This window comes from Neophocaena asiaeorientalis, unplaced genomic scaffold (genome assembly GCF_003031525.2).
Source record: "Neophocaena asiaeorientalis asiaeorientalis breed wild unplaced genomic scaffold, Neophocaena_asiaeorientalis_V1.1 scaffold204, whole genome shotgun sequence".
Lineage (NCBI taxonomy): Eukaryota > Metazoa > Chordata > Mammalia > Artiodactyla > Phocoenidae > Neophocaena > Neophocaena asiaeorientalis.
In genome coordinates, this window is record NW_020173922.1 from 6,617,474 (window position 1) to 6,636,571 (window position 19,098).

The 19,098-nt window shown below is 49.7% G+C and overlaps 1 protein-coding gene across 6 annotated transcripts; it reads left to right on the plus strand.

Annotated features, from left to right (window-relative positions):
* Nucleotides 1–668: 668 nt before the first annotated feature.
* On the plus strand, nucleotides 669–15,718 carry DELE1 (DAP3 binding cell death enhancer 1). Of its 6 annotated transcripts, none has more exons than XM_024752344.1 (13): nucleotides 669–1,587; nucleotides 2,296–2,410; nucleotides 2,512–2,629; nucleotides 4,662–4,809; nucleotides 5,776–5,937; nucleotides 6,180–6,268; nucleotides 6,371–6,467; nucleotides 9,611–9,753; nucleotides 10,592–10,750; nucleotides 10,844–10,936; nucleotides 13,071–13,230; nucleotides 13,981–14,220; nucleotides 15,124–15,718. In XM_024752344.1, the coding sequence occupies exons 1-12, from the start codon at nucleotides 1,557–1,559 to the stop codon at nucleotides 14,217–14,219; spliced, it is 1,554 nt and encodes a 517-aa protein (XP_024608112.1). In that variant the 5' UTR covers nucleotides 669–1,556; the 3' UTR covers nucleotide 14,220; nucleotides 15,124–15,718. The 6 variants fall into 6 exon arrangements, 5 of the variants coding, with proteins under 5 accessions (XP_024608112.1, XP_024608114.1, XP_024608111.1 ...); XR_003004085.1 differs by lacking the exon at nucleotides 15,124–15,718 and adding an exon at nucleotides 12,414–12,468 and having other exon boundaries at nucleotides 1,460–1,587; nucleotides 13,981–14,112; XM_024752343.1 differs by lacking the exon at nucleotides 13,981–14,220 and having other exon boundaries at nucleotides 1,460–1,587; nucleotides 15,124–15,715.
* The last annotated feature ends 3,380 nt before the right edge of the window (nucleotides 15,719–19,098 follow it).

A 19,098-nucleotide genomic window follows, 5' to 3' on the forward strand; every position in this document is an offset into this window, starting at 1 on the left:
CCCATAACCCAGTGCTCTTGCTTCTACTGGAACATATCTATGCCTTTTGCATACTCACCTCCTCTACCACTGCCATTAATAGCAACTCACATTCACTAGGCTCTTATGATGTGCAGGGAACTATGCTAAACAGTTTAAATGTGTTGTTTAAGCCTCACAACAATTGCATGAGGTATCCGTTTTCCTATTTTATAGATCAAGAACCTGAGGCTTAAAGTGGTTAAGTAAACTGACCAAGAATACATAACAGGAAGTAAGAAACCATTCAAACCATTTGTGGGACTCCAGAGGCCACTCTTAAAACACTGGACCATGTCTTCCTGGAGGCTGCAAATGCTGGGATTCAAACCGTTTGTGGGACTCCAGAGGCCACTCTTAAAACACTGGATCATGTCTTCCTGGAGGCTACAAATGCTCTTTACTCCTCGGTCTTCTCAGATTCTAGGATGCTGGCTGACATATGGCTCAAAAGTTGCTGAACAACTTAATACCACTGTCATACACATGCCTGGGTCTAAAAGTAGGTACCTCCAGTACTCTTTTACCCCAGATAGAGACTTCCATCAAACCAGAAGTCACTACCTGGGAGAAAGGAGGAGGGAGAAAGTGTAAGCAACTTATATTTGATTTTGAGCTCCTTTATTTCACGGATTCAGGTGTGGGGAAAGAGGACCGAGTCTTTGCCCAACAAAAGAATACACAGATAACTCTGGCTGGGTCTGAAGATGAGAGCTCTGATTAACAGGCGTGGGGGCGGGGAAGGGGACAGTATCCTCTTTGGTATTTTGAAAGCAGCAATTCAAGTTGTTCTTGTCAAATCAGGAAGGACCAGCCGAGCTCACTCCATCTGACCCTATTACTGGGCAGATGGAGGCCCAGACAAGGGAAGGGCTCGGCCCGAGGCTACATGGTGAGACAAAGCTGGAGCCAGAGCTGAATGCCCCCGAATCGGAACCCCACTCGCAGTTTTCATCGCCTACCCAGTCGGGCAACTCCAAGCAGATGGCCTTGGGCGGAAAGCTCGTACTACTGGTTTCCTCCGTCGGACCCTAAGGTTCCTCTCCTCCACCCACTGGGCCTGGTGTCTCCCACCTCCTCTAGCATCGGGGCCTGGGGAAGATTGCTCCCCCTCGCGTCTCCATGGTGTCTGCAAGGTCGTCTGGCACCACCGAGGCCGCTCTCGCCCCGCTTCTCAATGGTCCTTCTTCTGAGGCGGTTCAGCTTCGCCCCCTGCGACCCTCCTCCTCTGCACGACGCCCCCGCCCCCCCCCCTGCATTCGTATGCGGGCAGCAAATGACACCTCTTCCACCGGAGGCCGGGCCCACATCCCCTTGCCCTTGCTGAAGTTCACCTCCTCGCCAGCCCCAGTACGCCTACACCTCCCACTTCCTTTCGCTGAGCGCCGTCCTTCCGGCTGGGCCCCCTTCTAATTGGCTGGCGGTGAGCTTCCTTGGGGACTCGGCCACTCCGAGGGCGCCACAGAGGCCACTCTAGCCGCCGTCCCGGGGTTTCGCCGCGCTCTTTCGGCTGCGAGCTCTATGGTGTTGGCGACGACATGTGGCGGCTCCCGGGACTCCTGGGCCGAGGTAAGGGCCTTCGGCCGCGGGTCTTGCGGCAGCTGAGACTTGGAATTGAGGAGGGGGCGGGCCGGAGGACTGAGCCAAAGCAATAGTGGGCGGTGTTAGAGCGGAAGAGAGGCGGGGTCGTTAGGGGCCGCACTGCACTCCGAGTCAAGGGGCCGTTCGAATTTGAGGTGTGGGCGCGGCTAGTAGGAAGAGGGTGGAACTTAGAGCCAAGGAGATGGGTGGAGCCATTGGAAGGGGAAGGAGCCAAGTACCCGGAGATGGTGGGCGGAGTTCATGAAAGAGGAGTAGAGGCCAGTGCAGTGGGCGGGGCCAATGGGGTAGGCGGAGCCAATGAAAAGAGGCGCGATTTAGAGACAAAGAGCTACAAACATTGAGCGAGAGTTTGTGTATGAATGTCTGGTCATTTTAGAACAGTGGTTGTCAGCCCTAGGAGGGCGTCAGAATCACCCGGGGAGCTTTTTCAAAATATTGATGCTCAACCCTGAATGATCCTAGTTTATTTGGTTCTGGGGTGGCACGCTGGATTCTGTACTAAGCAAAAGATCCCCACGTGTATGCATCCTTGTTTAAGAACCTCTGCAGAAGCAGGTGCCAGTGTTTCCTGGGTTCCTGGCGTGGGGCTCTGTCAAGCGTCAGAGGGAAGATTGGTGGGGCCACTGTTGCCTCAGTCCTGCTCATATCAAAGTGACTGATCCTTGCTCTGCACAGCTCTTCCCCGTCTGCTGGGACCTGGCCTCCGTGGGGTGACCTCCAAGTCCACCAGCCCAGATGGGCCTCAGGCTACCTCCTCCAACCTGCTGGTCCCTGTGCCCAGTTTCGACAGGTGAAAGACTGCCATTCCGTCACCCATGTGCTCCCCTAGCCTCCCTCTACTCCCACTTAGGACAGAACTTGATAGCCTCTGTTACATTTTACATCTTCTAGGTCTGGCCACCATGGCCCAGGCACAAGCAAGGGCCCAAGGTCCCATGGATGGAAGGCTGCCTTCCAGTGGATGTCTGCCCGTGACTCCCGGAACACATTGTGGGATGCCATATCATGGGTAAGGTTTCCCCAGTCCTGTCCTTGTCCTTCAGTGTGGATGAGTATGATCCTGTATGGAAGTATAGCCTAGAAACAAGAGCTAGGGCATCATTGTGGCCACACTCAAAATTTGAGTAACTCATGGCATTGGAGCATATTTGGGGAGATATTGCTGCTCCCTTTCCCCCTGCTCCCCATGTATATATTCCTCCTTTCATTCAGTAAACATTTATTTAACACTTTCTTTGAGCCAGGCATTTTTTGCTAAGTACTAGGGACACAGCGGAGAACAAGGTAGATATGATTCTTGCCTTCCTGAATTTTATAATTAAATAATACTAAATAGCTAACTTTTAATTTATTAATGTATCTATATATATCATCTTATTTAATCCTTACAAAATCTTGCAGAGGAAATATAATCTCTATTTTATAGATGAGAAAACTCAGGCTCTGAAACTTTAGGTAACACTCTTAAGGTCACACAGCTATTCAGTAGAGGAACCAGATTTTACTCTGGAGCTCGTGCTCTTAGCTACTATGCTCTACAGCTTGGTTGCTATACCTAGTATGGCTTGTAAAAGCACATAGTACATATCCTGACCCATGATCGTCACTCAGTAAATATTTGTTAAATCTGATCTATAAAGGCAGAGGCTCAGTAACACGAGGTCTAACAAGGCAGAATCTTTGCCTCTTAGGTTCTGCTTATAAGATATTCTAAATGAAGTTGGCACTCACGTCACACTTGTCTCCATCACTTCTCATCCCTCTCACTTTACTGCTGCGTACTTTGGGCAAGTGGCTTGACCTCTCTGAGCCTCAGTTGTCTCATCTGTAACTTGGTGTCATCAGCAGAGCTGAGACTGGAATGTCTCCATGCCAGGGACACTTCTCTCTGGGGAGCTATGGCCTAGGGGCATAACACACCCTGGAGAGGGATGTGTTTTTCCATTTTGTCAAAGATATGAACCCTAGGGCAATCCTATAGTGAGTCCTTCTAAAACTGGGTCTGCATCTCAGGGGTCCTGATGCCATCCCTCAGCTCTCTCACTACTGCCTATGTGAAAGGGCCTGAGCACAAGCTTATCTCCAGTGATATGGATACACATCCCTGTTATTGACATTGCTGGGACCTTCTCTTCCTTCAGGTCTCAGCACACACATCACTTCTACAGACAGGCTTTCCTCTACTCCTGTCTTGTCAGGAGTCCCTTTTATGCCCTGTGTAAACTCTTGATTTGTTTCCTTAGCGGCATTTAGCATAATTTGTAGTTATATTATTTCTCTGTGTACTTGGATGTCGTCTTTCTCCCTCAGTGAAGGTATGAACTCCATGAGGGCAGAGACTGGGTCTGTCTTGTTTGCCATTGTAGACAGTGCCTGTTGCAACAAATAAGTATTTGGGTGTCTTTTCTCGTGCATAACACAGGAAGGGACAGGGAAAACCAAGCAGTCACTGGGCTAGGAGCTAGCTTAGGTCTTCTGCAGACCTGTTGGAGAAGAGACACCCACGACAAGCCTGTAGCTGTGAATGTGTGTGGTGGGGTGGCTTTGGGATGGGGGAGGAGTTGTGCCAGGCTAGAGAAGGAGGGAGCCTGATGGGGAGCTCTGACCCGTCTGCATTTGGCTGCACGTGTGCCCAAGCCCAAACTTGCCATGTTATCTTTTTGCCTGCTTAGATTTTGTTTATTCAGTCACTCGCTCAGGCGTTTATTCAGCATGTATTTATTCGTGCTGTATCTTAGTGCTCTGCTAGGCTCTGGGGATACCTAGGTGAGCAAAACAGACATGGTTCCTCCCTCGTGGTGCTTAGAGACTAACAGGAGAGACAGACCTTGGTGAGTAATTGTAGAGATGGCTGTTTGAGTACCAGTGTGATCAGGGCTCCATGGGGGAAGTTCGGGTGCTTACGAGAGTGCGCAGTGGGGGAGCGGCTACAGCCAGGAGTCAGGAAGGATTTCTCGAGGAAGTGATGTTGGAGATGTAGGCGGAGACTGAAGGAGTTGACTGGTGGAGAGCTGTGTCCCCTGAAGTGCTGTCTTCCTCAGGGCACCCTGGCCGTGCTGGCCCTGCAGCTGGCAAGGCAGATCCACTTCCAGGCGTCCGTGCCAGCAGGACCTCGGCAAGCGGAGCGCTGCTTTTGGCGCAGTCCTCTGGACCGTTTCCTCTCATCTCCCTTGAGGCAACCGCGCTCCTGTGAGTTCTCAGTCCCGGGGACAGGAGAGCTGGGCTGGGAGTTTCTCTGGGCCAGGAAGCATCTCTGGACACACCTCAGGAAAAGAGCCGTCAGCAGCTCCTTGCCTCTCCTATCTGCAGTCAGAGGAAGAGGAATGGGAGGAAGGTCTGTCCACCCGGTGTGTGGGCCACGCCTGTCCTCCAGGCCCCTCCCATGTCCTCCCCTCCCCTTCCATTGACAGAGCCCCGCAGGTGTCCAGGTTATTTTAGATCCTAGGAGTGGCTTCCTGCCCACTCCTCAGCCAGTTAGGTCATTCTCTGGTCAGTCATTCATCAACAAGTGAATCTTTATTGAATGGCTATCATGTGCCATGGTACAGAGGCAGTGCAGCATGGTGATTAAGGCTCTGGAGTCACGTTGTCACGGTTCAAGCCCAGAACTGCTGATACTAGTTTGATGTCCCTGGATGAGTCGCTTTTAACTTCCCTGTGCCTCAGTTTCTTCACCTATAGAATGGGGAAATAGTAAAACCCACCCCCACAGGTTTCTTGGAAGGACTAAATGAGTTAATACATGTCGAGGACTTAGAACAGTGCCTGGCATGTAGTATGTGCTCAGTAAGTAGCGGTTTAAGTTCTTGCCCTTAGTATTATGATTATAATCATAATCAATATCAACCATCAAACTAAGTGCTAAGTGCTGGGGCTAGAACAGTGAATAAAGTAGATCCCTCCCTGCGACTGGAAGAATTCAAGCCAAGGAGCGATTTATGCTTGGGGTGTGGGGATCAGCATAAATGTGGGCCCCTCTCCACCCCTGCAGAGGGAAGCCAGCCAAGGAAATGGAGGAGGAGGCATGTGAAGGACATGTCTCAGGAGTTTCTAGATTCTTCCTTTGGTCCGCGAAGCCTCAGGGAGGGCTCAGTCAGCCCCAGCAGGCTGAACCTATCCCCTTCTGACGTGACTGCTCTCACTGGCTCTTTCCAGCACTGCGGAGACACATTCTGCCCAGCCCTGATAGCCCGGCTCCCAGGCACACTGGCCTCAGGGAACTCAGGCTGGGCCAGGAAGAACCCTCCACTCGGCCTGAGAGCCTCTCTTCACCCAGCTCCTTGAGAACAACTGGTCTTCAGGGTGCCTCTGAGGAAGGTATGGTCCCACCTCCTAAAATCAGCAGAAGGCGGTGGTGGGGTGGGGAGTTGGGCAGGTGGACATTTGTTGTTGCATATGCCACATTGGGGAATTGTCATTCCTGTGAGCCCCCATGCTTTCTGGGGCAAGTTGGAATGATTTTGGCTCCTGGCAGTGGTGCTGGATGGAGGGCTCTGTGGACTGGGGGAGTGAGAGAAAAGGAGAACTAACACCTTCCTCCTTTGCCTTTTCCCTTGCAGATCCCAGTGACGCCGGCTTCCTGCATGCCAGCAGTAGCTTCAAGTCCAAGGCAAAGCCAGCCCAGCCTCAGCCCACTGGCGAAAAGCAGGTATTGTCCAGATTTGGCCACCTGGATCCCTGTAACATTCCCCTAGACAGGTGGCAATCCCAGTGAACTGTCCCATGATGAGTCTTTATATTTATTCCCCAGGAACAAGATAAATCAAAAAGTCTTTCCCTCGAGGAGGCCATGACTTCCATTCAGCAGCTCTTCCAGCTCAGTGTTTCCATCGCTTTCAACTTCCTGGGTAACTGGGTGGACCCTGTCTCAAGGAGGGTGGATGGGAAAATGGAAAGGGTATGCGGTAGGTCAAGTAGAGTCAGGGCAGGGAGTGGTTTACATAAGAGAGAGTTTATTTTCTCCCAGGTAGGTCGACCAAGTCTGGCATGGTGGCACAGTGGTGTCAGGGACCTATTCTCAGTCAAATGGTTCTGCCCTTCTTAAAATGGGCTCCCATCTCAAGGTTCAGTTTGCCTCATATCCAAATTCTAGCTAGCTAGAAGGGAAAGGTGGGAAAACTAAAGGACCACTCCTCCCCAACCTAAAAGTTACACAAATCATTGTCCAGAATGAAGGCTCACGGCCTTACCTAGTCACAGAGGAGCCTGGAAAATAGAGTCCTTAGCTGAATGACCATGTGCTTACCTGAAAATTCGGTTACTGTGTAAGAAGGGGAAAATAAATCTTGAATGACACCTTGAATTTTCTGCCACACTTAGGCAAGAACAGGCTCCTGAGATTTGGAGCAGGCCCTCAAGTGCCCTTCCTTAACCCACATCTGGAGACTCCAGATTCCTCTCCACCATTTGTCCTATTCTCTGCAGTGACTTGGCTTCTTTCAGGCTTTCTCATGTGGAGACCCAGACTGCCAGCAGCATCTCCTGGACTCTAGTGGGCAAGTGAGTGAGAGGCTAGGATTCATTCAGTACAAATGCATTAAGCATTCACCTTTGGTTAGGGCTTAGTTTAGGTGTTGGGGGCACAGTGATTCACAAGACAAGGTCCTTACTCTCATGGAGCTTCCATGTGAGTTGAGGGAGAGAAAAACAACAAACTGGTAAACAAATAAAAAAGGGAATTTCAGGGCTTCCCTGATGGCACAGTGGTTGAGAGTCCGCCTGCTGATGCAGGGGACAAGGGTTCGTGCCCTGGTCCGGGAAGATACCACATGCCGCGGAGCCATGGCCGCTGAGCCTGCGCATCCGGAGCCTGTGCTCTGCAACGGGAGAGGCCACAACAGTGAGAGGCCTGCATACCGCAAAAAAAAAAAAAACAAAAAAAAAACAAAGAGAATTTCAGATAGTGATAAATGTTATGGAGAAAATTAAACAGGGGTATGCATTAGTGACTTGGTCAAGGAGCAGCTTTGAAAAAAAAACAAAGAGAATTTCAGATAGTGATAAATGTTATGGAGAAAATTAAACAGGGGTATGCATTAGTGACTTGGTCAAGGAGCAGCTTTGAAAAAAAAACAAAGAGAATTTCAGATAGTGATAAATGTTATGGAGAAAATTAAACAGGGGTATGCATTAGTGACTTGGTCAAGGAGCAGCTTTGAAAAAAAAACAAAGAGAATTTCAGATAGTGATAAATGTTATGGAGAAAATTAAACAGGGGTATGCATTAGTGACTTGGTCAAGGAGCAGCTTTGCTTTGGAAGGCCTCGTGGATGGAAAGATCCTTGACCGGACTGACAAAAACAAGCCAGTCTTGTTTCCATCTGGAGAAAGCTTTCCAAGTAAAGGGAACAGCAAGTGCAAAGGTCCTGAGGCAGGATTGAGTTTTGTTTGTTAAAGGAACAAAAAGGGTGAGCGTGGTTGTAGTTTAGCGATCACCAGGAGAGTAGAAAGAGATGAAGTCAGAGAAGCAGGCAGGGGCCAGATCAGATCAGGCCTTCTGAGCCATGGTGGCGTGTGGTGCTTCTAAGCGAGCCAGGAAGCCACTGGAGTGTTTTACGCTGGAGCAGGAAGTGGGGGTAGTCATGTGATCTGATTTACTTTCCCGAAGATCTCTCTGCCTGCTGTGTAGACAGAGGCAGGTCATAGGAATGCCAGAGGGGAAACAGGCGACTAGATTGGAGCTGTTACTGATGGCTAAGCAAAACATGGTGGTGACTTGGTTTAGGTTAGAGGCAGAGGATCCGGTGTGGGGGATGGGGACAGGGTGGGATCCTGTGCCCTCTCGAGTCTTCTCCTCAAGGACAGAGGGCTCTGTGAACCCTTGACAGTGAGTTTTCAGGCAGCCAGGAGGTGACTCATTCTCTGCTGGCCGAATGGAACCCGGCTTCTGCCTCATTGGCTTTTTGTGATGTTTCACGGGCAGACAGTCTTCTGCGAATTTTCTTGCCCATTCCTTCCTTCATATGCATATTCATTTATTCAGCAAGTGCTAAGCACTGTGGCAGAACACAAAGGGAGCATAAGCCATAATCATATTTTGCATTTGTATAGAGCTTTCACCCTATGCAAAGTTATTTCTTCTACATTCTTTTTCTGCTTCTGCCTCCAGGATTTTACAGTCTAATTGAGGAGACAGGGCTTGTACTCTTGAAACAGTTCAGTTCCTAGAAAAAGGCTTGTGTGTGAAGTAAGTGCCGAAAGAGTGTTTAAAGCCTGAGTGTGGTCTGAAGATTCTAGAACAGAAACAGGTTGGGAAGGACTGATGATAGAGGCAGAAAAAGGTATCCCAGGCAGGAGAAACAGCTTGAGCAAAGGCTTAGAGTTGAGAGTAGGCTGTGCTCAGCCCCTTCCCTGTTTTCCTTTTCGTTTGGATGATAAAGAGAACATGGGCTTTGGAGCTGGGCTCTCTTTCTTATATTCTCTCACAGTGTCCTCATAAAGCAAGATTGACAGTGTCAGCTGAATCAGTTATGTTATGTTGGTTACAAGCAGCCTAAAACCACTTTGGCTAACCTAAGCACAAAAGGAATCTGTTGGGATCTATTGACTTGCCAAGCCTCAGAAAGAACAGGAATCAGAGAGACTCCAGGGATGCATGCAGCAGTAACTGAGAAACAGCGTCTTCAGAGTGCTGCCATCAGAATAAACCTGCGGAAGCTGTTTTCTTTCCTGTTGCAGCCTGATCAAGATTCAGATTCCTGAGAGAGGGTCTCATTGGTTGGGAAGAGGGCAGGCACACTGATTGGCAGCACTGGGGGGAAGGGCTGTTCCCAAAGGGAAATTAGGATGTTGTTACCAAGAGGAGGATGGTGTACAGGAGGGCAGAACCCACTGATACCTATGGCAAACCAGCGAAATATTCAGAGGATGGAAGTGCATGCGAAGTGTCTAAAAAGAAAGGAAAAGAAAGGAAGGAGCATGTGGGTATCTGACTAAGAATGTGGGGAAGTTCACAGAGGAAGCTATGTTTACGCCTAGTGCTTTCTTACAGGGACAGAGAACATGAGGGATGGAGACTACATGGCAGCCTTTTCTTACTTCCAGAAAGCAGCAGACCGTGGCTACAGCAAAGCGCAGTACAATGTGGGCTTGTGTCACGAGCACGGCAGAGGCACCCCCAGGGACCTCGGCAAGGTACTACACTTCCTCCCTGCCCCCAGGCCCATGGCCTGTGCTGCACCGCCCAGAGTGACCTCCAGAAATGAGCAGTGGGCAGGGCTTGGGAAAGTCCAGCTTCTCTCTTCCAGCCCGGAGGGAAAACTAAGAAAGAAGTCTCCAGCTTCTAGGAATTTAGACTCAAAACACAGGAAGGCCGGGGACCTTGTCTTTCTTCTTTGCAGCTGTATCCTCACGACCTAGAACGTTACCTTGATGAATGGATCAATTAATTCTAAAAAGTAGGATAAGTATGCATAGATGTTATATATAAGAATTTATATATAACAGTTTCTTAGAATTGTCTACGATGGCCAATAAATGGGAAGAAACTTGAAGTTCCTTCAACAGAGAATTGGTTAATAACATCTATGTGGGCCTTAAAAATGATATGCTAGATCTATATTTATTTGCAGGGAAAGATATTCATGGTGTATTGTTAAATGAAAAAGAATAGGTTACAAAATAGGTTACAAAAAACAGTGAGTGTAGTTTTCTCTCTCTCCCTTTCTTCCTACACACACACATACACACACACATTTATATATGTGTGTGAGTGTATATTAACATATTTGTGTATATATGTTAATACATACAGTACGGGGGGGGAAGAAATTTGCAAGATTGTACGCTAAAATGTTAACAGAGAATGATCTTTAGGAGGCAGGATTTCTTGGAATTTTGTTTCTATTTTTGGCTTCTCTGTATTTTCTGACTAATCTATAATGATTATGTGTTATTTAATTAAACACTTCACTCCATAAAAAGGCAGCGTACAGAGTTACCAGTTGACTGGATGTTTCTCCCTTTGCCCCAGGCAGCCTTTTACTACCAGCTGGCTGCCAGCCAGGGCCACAACCTGGCTCAGTACCGCTATGCCAGGTGCCTGCTGCAGGATCCAGCCTCCTCGTGGGACCCTGAGCAGCAAAGGGCAGTGTCCCTGCTGAAGCATGCTGCAGACTCAGGCTTGAGAGAGGTGAGTGCCATTGGTGGGGTCACTCCTGGGCACTTGGGGCAGGTGGGGCCTGGCAGTGACCAAGATACCTTTTTCCTTCCTCCTTGACCACAGGCCCAAGCTTTTCTCGGGGTGCTCTTCACCAAGGAGGCATACCTGGACGAGCAGAGAGCCGTGAAATATCTTTGGCTTGCAGCCAACAATGGGGTATGAGGTGTCCATATCCAGGCATGATGGGGATCAAGTCTGATAAAGGAAGGGATTTTGGAACTGGTACCGTGCCTAGGAGACAGTTGATAAGAGCATTGGGCTGGCTTCAAGCCTTAACTCTTGCTGACTTACTGTGTGCCCCTTGGACAGGTCCAGTGGTGTGCTGGCACTGGCTTGTACCAGCCTGCGAGAATTGTTGTTAGCTTGAAATCAGCTATGGGGAGAGCATTAGCACCACAGAATTGCCAAATGCTACAAAACAGGGCTTTTTCCCTTGGAGAGCTGGTTGTTAAACATTTACTGGCATACTACTGGGCTGGTCACTTCTTGTTTTCCTCATCTCTAAGATTGGGATACTAGTGCCTGCCTGACCTGTCTACCACTTCACGGGGTTGTCGTGAGGATCAAAATCTGAGATAATAAGTGTGAAAGTGCTTTGTAAAGTGTACACGTGGAAGGTGCGCCATCACAAGTGGCTTAGTCCAGGGAAGTCAGAAGACGCGTGAGGTGAAGACATTGAGCAGTCTGGGGGGGGTAGAGGATGTCTGGTCGTCTGTCACCTAGGGGTTGGCATCCAGGCAGCATGGAGTTTGCTCCACAGAGCATTAGTTCCATGGAACGTTTATAAATCATACGAGGGAAAAATGGTCAGATGGGTTTGGGAAATACTTTGTTAAACAGGTATCTTTAATGCAGGAAATCTCAGAGCTTTATGTCACTGTGAATTACTGAAAAGGCATCTGTGGGTTTGCTGTATCCTCAAGTGTCTTTGACCAGTATATTTTTTGAGTTGTATCTTAAAGGACCAGGAGCCCTGGGTTAAAGCCAGCAGTGGCCATGTACTAGAATTTCCCAGCATAGGGGCTGCTGCTTCTCTTTACTTCCTGGCCAACACAGTGATAGTGTTATTGAATTCTTGGGCATCAGAATACTTCTCCTTTTTCACTCGGTGTTGTCCAAAGTATCTGCAGTAGCCGTCAAAAGGGGACCAATGTCATCAAACTGTACCTGCCTGTGTGCCTGTCTTTCTATGAAAGAGCCCCAGAGTCTTCCTTGCGCTCAGTGGGTTGTGTGACCATGTGTGGGACAAGCCTGGGGGCACCCTGGCTGGCATCAGTCACCCAGCACGCCAGGAGAAGTGCACAGAGGGATGTTGTGTGACACACACATAACAGCATGGGTGTTTTGGCCTAACTGTCCTACGCTGGCCTGTAGCCACGAGTCCACCATATTTATTACATAGACTTTGACCTACATGTTACAGAAACTCTTTAGAGCGTAGACGAGAAATAGAACCATGGTTGGGAGATTGAATATAATGAAAATGTTCATTACAGAGAGGGAGAGATGAATGATGTGGGCAACTAAAGGCGTGAAAATAATAACACTAATCTAAGCCCTTTCCACATACTGACACGTTTAATCCTCACGACAGGGTAATAAGGTAGGTGCTCTTATTATGCCTACTTTACAGATGAGGAAACTGAGGCACAGAGACACAGAATATGATGCCCGAGGTTACACAGCTGGTAAGTGGTGGAGCCAAGATTGGAACCCAGGCGTCTGGCTGTAGAGATTGGGCTTCTGCTCCCTACCTGATACTGCCTCTCCCAGGAGCCTAATTCTCAGTGAGAGGGGAGAGAGGATCCAGAGCCAGGGACAAAGAGATTAGCCTTTTAACGTTTCAAAGGAGGAGAAACATGTTCTCTGTAATGTATGCTTTGTAGCTCTCTGGGTAGAGATCAGGAAGGCATTCAGGGCCTTCGGAAGCCCAGCCTCCACCCTTGCTCCTGGCTCTTTCAGGATAACATAGGAGCCCGACTCCCTGGGCTCCCAGAGCAGGGCGAAGTGCTTCCCGCAGCCTTCACTTCTGCACACTTTCAGCACAAGAAGCCTCCACGCTGCTCTGGCCGGAAGCTCCCTGGGTGGAGGGATCCCTGTGTCCTCTGTTCTGGGCCTCTGGCTCTTCACAGTTGAGATCCCTTGGTCCAGGGAGGGTTGCAGCTGGGCCTGACCCTGCAGGGGTGAAGCACCGGCCTGCTGACTGCTGCACCTTCCTCCTGCCCCAGCGTTTCAGTTCTTCAGTCCTGCATGCGTGGGCATTCGTGTGTCTGTCCGTCTTCTCCTTTAGGATTCACAGAGCAGGTACCACTTGGGAATTTGCTATGAGAAGGGCCTTGGTGTGCAGAGGAATCTGGGAGAGGCTGTGAGATGCTACCAGCAGTCAGCAGCTCTGGGGAATGCGCCTGCCCAGGAGAGGCTGCGGACCCTCTTTTCCATGGAGGCAGCAGGTACAGATGAGAGTCAAAGCCAGCAGGTGCCTCCCCGAGCTCAGTACCCTGTGACAGAGAAGGGGGTGGCAGTAGCCTTTGGTCTCTTTGTTACCTCTGCTCCATTGGTGGGAACGAGCACAGCTTTTTGAGTCAGACAAATCAAACCCGAGTTTTAACCCCTGCTCTATTCCTGAACTTGGCCTGTATGTCTTTGCACCTCTGTTTCTTCACCCCTGAAAACTCATTAGATTGTAAAGATTAAATGAGATGGGACTTCCGTGGTGGCGCAGTGGTTAAGCATCTGCCTGCCAATGCAGGGGACACGGGTTCGAGCCCTGGTCCGGGAAGATCCCACATGCTGCGGAGCAACAAAGCCCGTGCGCCACAACTACCGAGCCTGCGCTCTAGAGCCCACAAGCCACAACTACTGAGCCCATGTGCCTAGAGCCCGTGCTCCACAACAAGAGAAGCCACCGCACTGAGATTAAATGAGATGACAGCAAAGGGCTTAGCACAGCCTGGCACACAGTAGGTGTTGAATAAATGGTAGTCACTCCAATGACTTGTCAGGAGAGACACCATCCCAAGGCTGTCTCCGTGCCCTGACTTACCATCTAGGGCTCTGGGAGCCCTGCTCACTCCTGACTCTTTCGGGCTGACCTGGGTTAGTAGTGCCAGGGGAACCAAGTCCTTTAAGAAGCCCCTGCTCCAAAGGAGGAGTCTAAGAACACAGCCTGAGTTAAGAGTTGCTCTCGCCTCTCCTTGCAGCCCCGGGGCCCAGCGACCTGGCAGTGAGAGGATTGAAGTCGTTTTCCAGCCCCTCCCTCTGCAGCCTGAACACCTTGCTGGCAGGAGCCTCGTGCCTGCCACATGCCTCGAGCACAGGGAACCTTGGCCTCCTCTATAGAAGCGCTCGTCTCAGAGCCAGCCCCGGATCCCCCAGCAGGGCTGTTCTCCCACACCCCTACCCCTTGGAAAGGAGTCTCGTCAGACTGGGTTTTGGCTAAGGTGAGATAAAATGCAGTCACCGGTACCTCTCACTGGTGCTGGGGGGAGGGGCGGGCAGGGAGGAGATGGGATGGCAGCAAAAAAGACAGGGTGTCAGTATCCCTTTACAGGGTAGAAATTCCATGGGGGCTCAGGTTCCCAAGCAATTTCAAGTGCATGGCTAATAAATGACTTTGACCATTTCCCCTAGTTGGTAGCCTCAGCCTCACAAATGGGCAGTGGACACATTCATTTTTTGGCCACGCCACACGGCTTGTGAGGATCTTAGTTCCCCAACCAGGGATTGAACCAGCGGCCTCAGTAGTGAAAGCGCCGAGCCCTAACCACTGGACTGCCAGGGAATTCCCCATTCACAGTCATTTCTGTTCTGTGCATAAAAAAAGATTCGTTCAGTGACCTGTGAAAAACTTTACTGAAGGGTCCAGGGACCCTGGTCCTCGCCTTAGCCTTTGCCTTGGAGCAAATCCCTTCCCGTCCCCCTTGCCAGTCTTCGATTTCCTCAGGCTTAGACCACATCATTTTTTGCCAGCGTCTGATGTGTGTGCCTCCAGTGCTTCACCAGAGGATTTTAGGTAGTATTCAAACTAATATTTTTTAATTTTAGCGTTTGTATATTAATATATATTATAAAAATGCGATTAGCATGTCATAGTGTCACAGATATTAAAAATAATGAGTCAAGTAGAGAAAAAACGTTGTGACATTGCGTAAAGGGGAGCACAGATCCAGAGAGGTGGCAGAAGTCATGGGGTGGTTTCATGAATGCCTAAAACTCAGGAAACGCTGAATGACGTCCGCTTTTGTTCATCCCCAATGGATTCCCGACTGTCTCCATTTCACCTTTGATTTGGAAGGAAGGAGTTTGGTGTCTAAATGCCTGATGCAGCTGCTTGACTTTTTCAGACCTTCGCACTTCACTCAGCCCTAGAGATGGAGCCTGCAAGTTCTCAGAGAGATACCACAACTTGAATCCCAGAAAAGAGGCCAGATGTTCACCCGCCTTCCCAAAGAACCTTAAGTACCTGCCCAGCACAGTACAGAAGAAGAAAGTGTGTAAAGATCCAGGTTCTGGCCACGTCACCTTGAAGCAGTGGCCTGACTTGCTGTGTTGTTTCCTCAATTGTAGACCAAGGGCAGCAGTGTCTGCCCTCCTACCCTCCAGGGCTGATGTAGGGCATTTCACTGCAGAAAGGACGTTGGTGCTCACTTAGGCCTGAGGAGGCAGAGTGATGCCCATGGTTACCTGGCTTTATGAGTCACCAGCCCAGGACAAGGACCCCAGCCTCCCAACTCCTGGCCCAGGGCTCTTTTGCACAGTTCTCACTGTAATTTTAGGTGAAAGCGTTACTATCATCCTGCCGATACGAGGGGGTAAATGGCAATTGGGCCCTTGGAGTCTTGGAGCAGGAGAGTGTAGATTTTGAGATCCTCTTTTGTGAAAGGTTTGTGCCGGAAATGGATGGGAGTTTAATAAAACTGATACTGGATTATCTCATCACTCTTGCCCTTGAGTATGTTGGGGAAAGCCAGGGAGACGGGCAGGGGAAGCAGAAAGCCGAGGCTCCATCCTCATCTCTAAACTCTCCATTAACCAATTTAAAGGGTCTTAAAAGCTTCTCCAAGAGAGAGACATAGCAAAAAATGATTTCTGAGTCAACGCTAATGATTCCAATTACTGAATTTGTGCATAGCTGTTCCCCGGCTTCTGGATGTTAGCCCAAGTTCAATAGCAGAGATGTGGTTGAGGACGGGGGTGGGGGGGTGGGAGGGACTGAGGCCCAAACCCCCTAGGAACTGTCCAAATGCGAAAGACCACCCAGCATGGCCAGCTCAAAGCGGGGAGGATTTGAGGAGGGGAGTTGTCCACATTTCCCTGTCTGCTGCCCGCCCCCCTCCCCAGCCTCTAGTGGTCTCATCACACTTTTCCCAGCAACTTCCTCTCACTGCTGGAGCCCTAAGCTTCCTCCAGCTCGGGCGCCTCTCCTGTCCTCTGCTCCCTTTCCAGGGCTGCCCTGCACACTGGCCTCACCCCCACTGGTCCCTTCATGTGGTTTTCTTCCACAGATGGCTCCTTGGAAGCAGGGACTTTGTCTTTGGATTCCAGTATCCTCAGCACTTAGCACAAGGTCCCGTCGTGCAGGTAAGGGCTCAATACACACATTGGTTAAAGCTCCGGTTTTTAAGCTGTGCAGTGCACTAAGCTCTCTGCAAAAAAAAAAAAAAAAGATTTCTGTGGTCAAATAAGTTTGGGAAACAGTGTACTAGACGTCCCCTTTTTATAGATGCACGATGCACGTCAGCATATTCAACGTTCCAAGAAGTCCTGCAGCAAAGAACTTGGTTAACCCAATGCTTCCCTCATAGAGTCCGGTGCAGAGCGTGGCTCCCTGCAGATCACCGATGAACCTTCCCGGGGGCACCCTCTGTGTAAAGTGTCACTTCCTGCCTTCCCATGGAGCTCCACTTGCCAGCCTCTTCCCCTCCTATTGTCACTCGGGGTTCTCCGATTATGGGCTCCTCTGGCCATGCCTGGGGCAGAAGGGCAGTTCACACAGTCCGGGGACCCAGGGCCTTCTGTGTTGATGGCCAAATAGGGTTCTCCCTCCCTCTCCGTCGTTATAAGTTAAGTGCTGATCCAATTTAGGGTACCAAATGTGGAGGGAGGATATTTTTAAGCTCTCCTTGTGGAGCAGGAAGGATGAAAGAGTCGTGAGAGAAATGCTGTCAAGGGGCCAAGAATCCTCGCGGTTCAGTCCCTACGGTCTCTGTACAGCCCAGGGGATGGGCTTCCTCGCAGACCCTGGAACTGCTGTGCTTTTGCCATTAAAATTCCGTTATTAACGACTCATTGTTAGTGCCCTGAAAGGAAATGTGAGGGGAGGCTAGGGAGGTGGCCTTTGTTAGCAGGGCCAGCCTGGGTCAGGATGACCCGAGGTTCGAGCCCCGATGCCCTCAGCAATGAGCCCTTTGCGCAAGGCTCTGCTGCCTCAGTTTCCTCATCCGGAGATGCTGTATTCAGGGAGCCCTGATACTGTGGAGGGAATGAGGCTGTTTGGTTCATTATATCTTCAGTGCTAATACAGGGCAGGGCACTTAGTAAATGTTCAGTAAATATTCATTCAGTGAATGAGGGATTCTATGCAGTGTCTTTTCTCCACCGGACACCAGCACCAAACCTACCCAGCAACATAGGAGGTGCTTTAAAATATCTGTTGAATGAATGATTCTGTATACCCCTCCCCTGACTGCCATTCCTAGTGCTACTTCTGACCTGTAGTAATTGCTCAGCAAATATAAAATGTTTGTTGAATGAGCGTTTCTGATCGTGCCCCCCACCCCAGACCCATTATATTGTGCCCAGTACTCAGTAGGGACTGGAAAACACTGACCTATTTTCTAGGTACACACTATGTGCCAGGCTGAGCCTGTGCTAAAACTCCTCCCTCCCCTCCCCTGTCCTCTCTTCTCGTGTTGGAGATTTGGTTCTCTCCAGAGTCCCAAGGGTGGTAGTTGCCATCTCACTCATTTCAGTAAGCGGAGAGGTAGGGATCAGTGAACTGCCAAGCTGAAGTTGGGTAACAGACAAGGAGGCTTCCTGTCAATCTCAGGACGGCCCCCAGGCTCCGAGTGAGCACTGCATTGCCCTCCTGGTGCTGGAGGACGGCTGACTATTGATAAAAAATGTCCCTCTGCGCTTTCCAAATTAAGACGACATTTAACTGAGTGCTCGCTGGCTCGCCAGCTCCTTCAGTCTCCTGAGGGACAGAGCCCATCTTGGTGGAAACGGTTTTGAGCACGTCCAAGGTCTCAGCTCTGACATCTCGGCTTATGTCAAGAAGTTTCTGTAACCTTTCTGTTCAGCACACTCAGTTCTGTCAGCATACACACTGTCTCACTCTCAGTCAGTTATTGGGTATAAGGGCTGGCATCAGCCTACTTGGAGGGGTTGCAACGTTCGGGTGAGAGCACTAACCCTCACGTACATACAACCCCGCCCTGATCAAAGGTCGGTTGCCTCAGAACAGCAACAGCTCTACCCATGAGTTCTCCAGGTTCGGCGGGGAATAGAGGATCACAGTGGGCCTCAATCTTATTTCGGTCACAGACCCCTTTGAGAATCAGATGAAAGCACTGACTCCTTCCCATAGAAAAATGCACATCTTCCCAATTTTGCATGCAGTTCAGCAGGTTCTTAGATCCCGAAGCCCAACCAAGAACCCCAGGTTAAGAACCCTTGATGTATTAGAAAGAACATCATCCTGCACCTCAGATGCAGATGTCACAAGCCTGCCGTGTGGCTCTGGGCCAGTCGGCTCTTTCTGTCTTGCCATTTCCTTGGCTATAAAATGTTCAGACTCCTTGTGACTAAAATTGCCCACGTCTGTGGAGGTTTAGATAGTGACTGAGAGCAGTGCTGCTTATCTTTTTATAGGTCACATGTTCCTTTGAAAATCTGATAACTCCGTATCTTCTGCCTAGAAAAACACCTGTATACAAAGTCTCGCCTGGCATTCAGGGGGTCCAAGATTTAGGACTTTTGAACTAGAGTGAGGCAGTGATCCAGTTGCGAGCCCTGGTTCCAGTTTCCCTAGGTCACCTACCTCCTCTTCCCATCTCTTCTCTCCACCTCCCAACATCAGCTCTGCACTGAAAATCCACTAGTAATTGGGGGTCAGCACTGTCTACTCCAGTGCTGTGGTTTTCAGACTTTGTCTTCACATAATGGAAGATTTTTTTTTTCCTTTTCTAAGAAAGTCTTACCTGGAGCTCCAATATAGAGAAAAGGGACTCCTTGTAGCATCTATTTACCCATTTATTCATTTATTCTTCCATTCAACAAGTATTCATCAAGTGTTGCCTTGTGCCAGGTACCTGGCT

What these genes read in the sequence shown, in the direction of transcription:
- DELE1 (XM_024752343.1), top strand. Translation starts at nt 1,557, where the DNA reads ATGTGGCGGCTCCCGGGACTCCTGGGCCGAG. An exon ending in CCCGGGACTCCTGGGCCGAG is followed by an intron (nt 1,588 to 2,295) that starts GTAAGGGCCTTC and finishes TGCTCTGCACAG; the next exon opens with CTCTTCCCCGTCTGCTGGGA. An exon ending in TGTGGGATGCCATATCATGG is followed by an intron (nt 2,630 to 4,661) that starts GTAAGGTTTCCC and finishes TGTCTTCCTCAG; the next exon opens with GGCACCCTGGCCGTGCTGGC.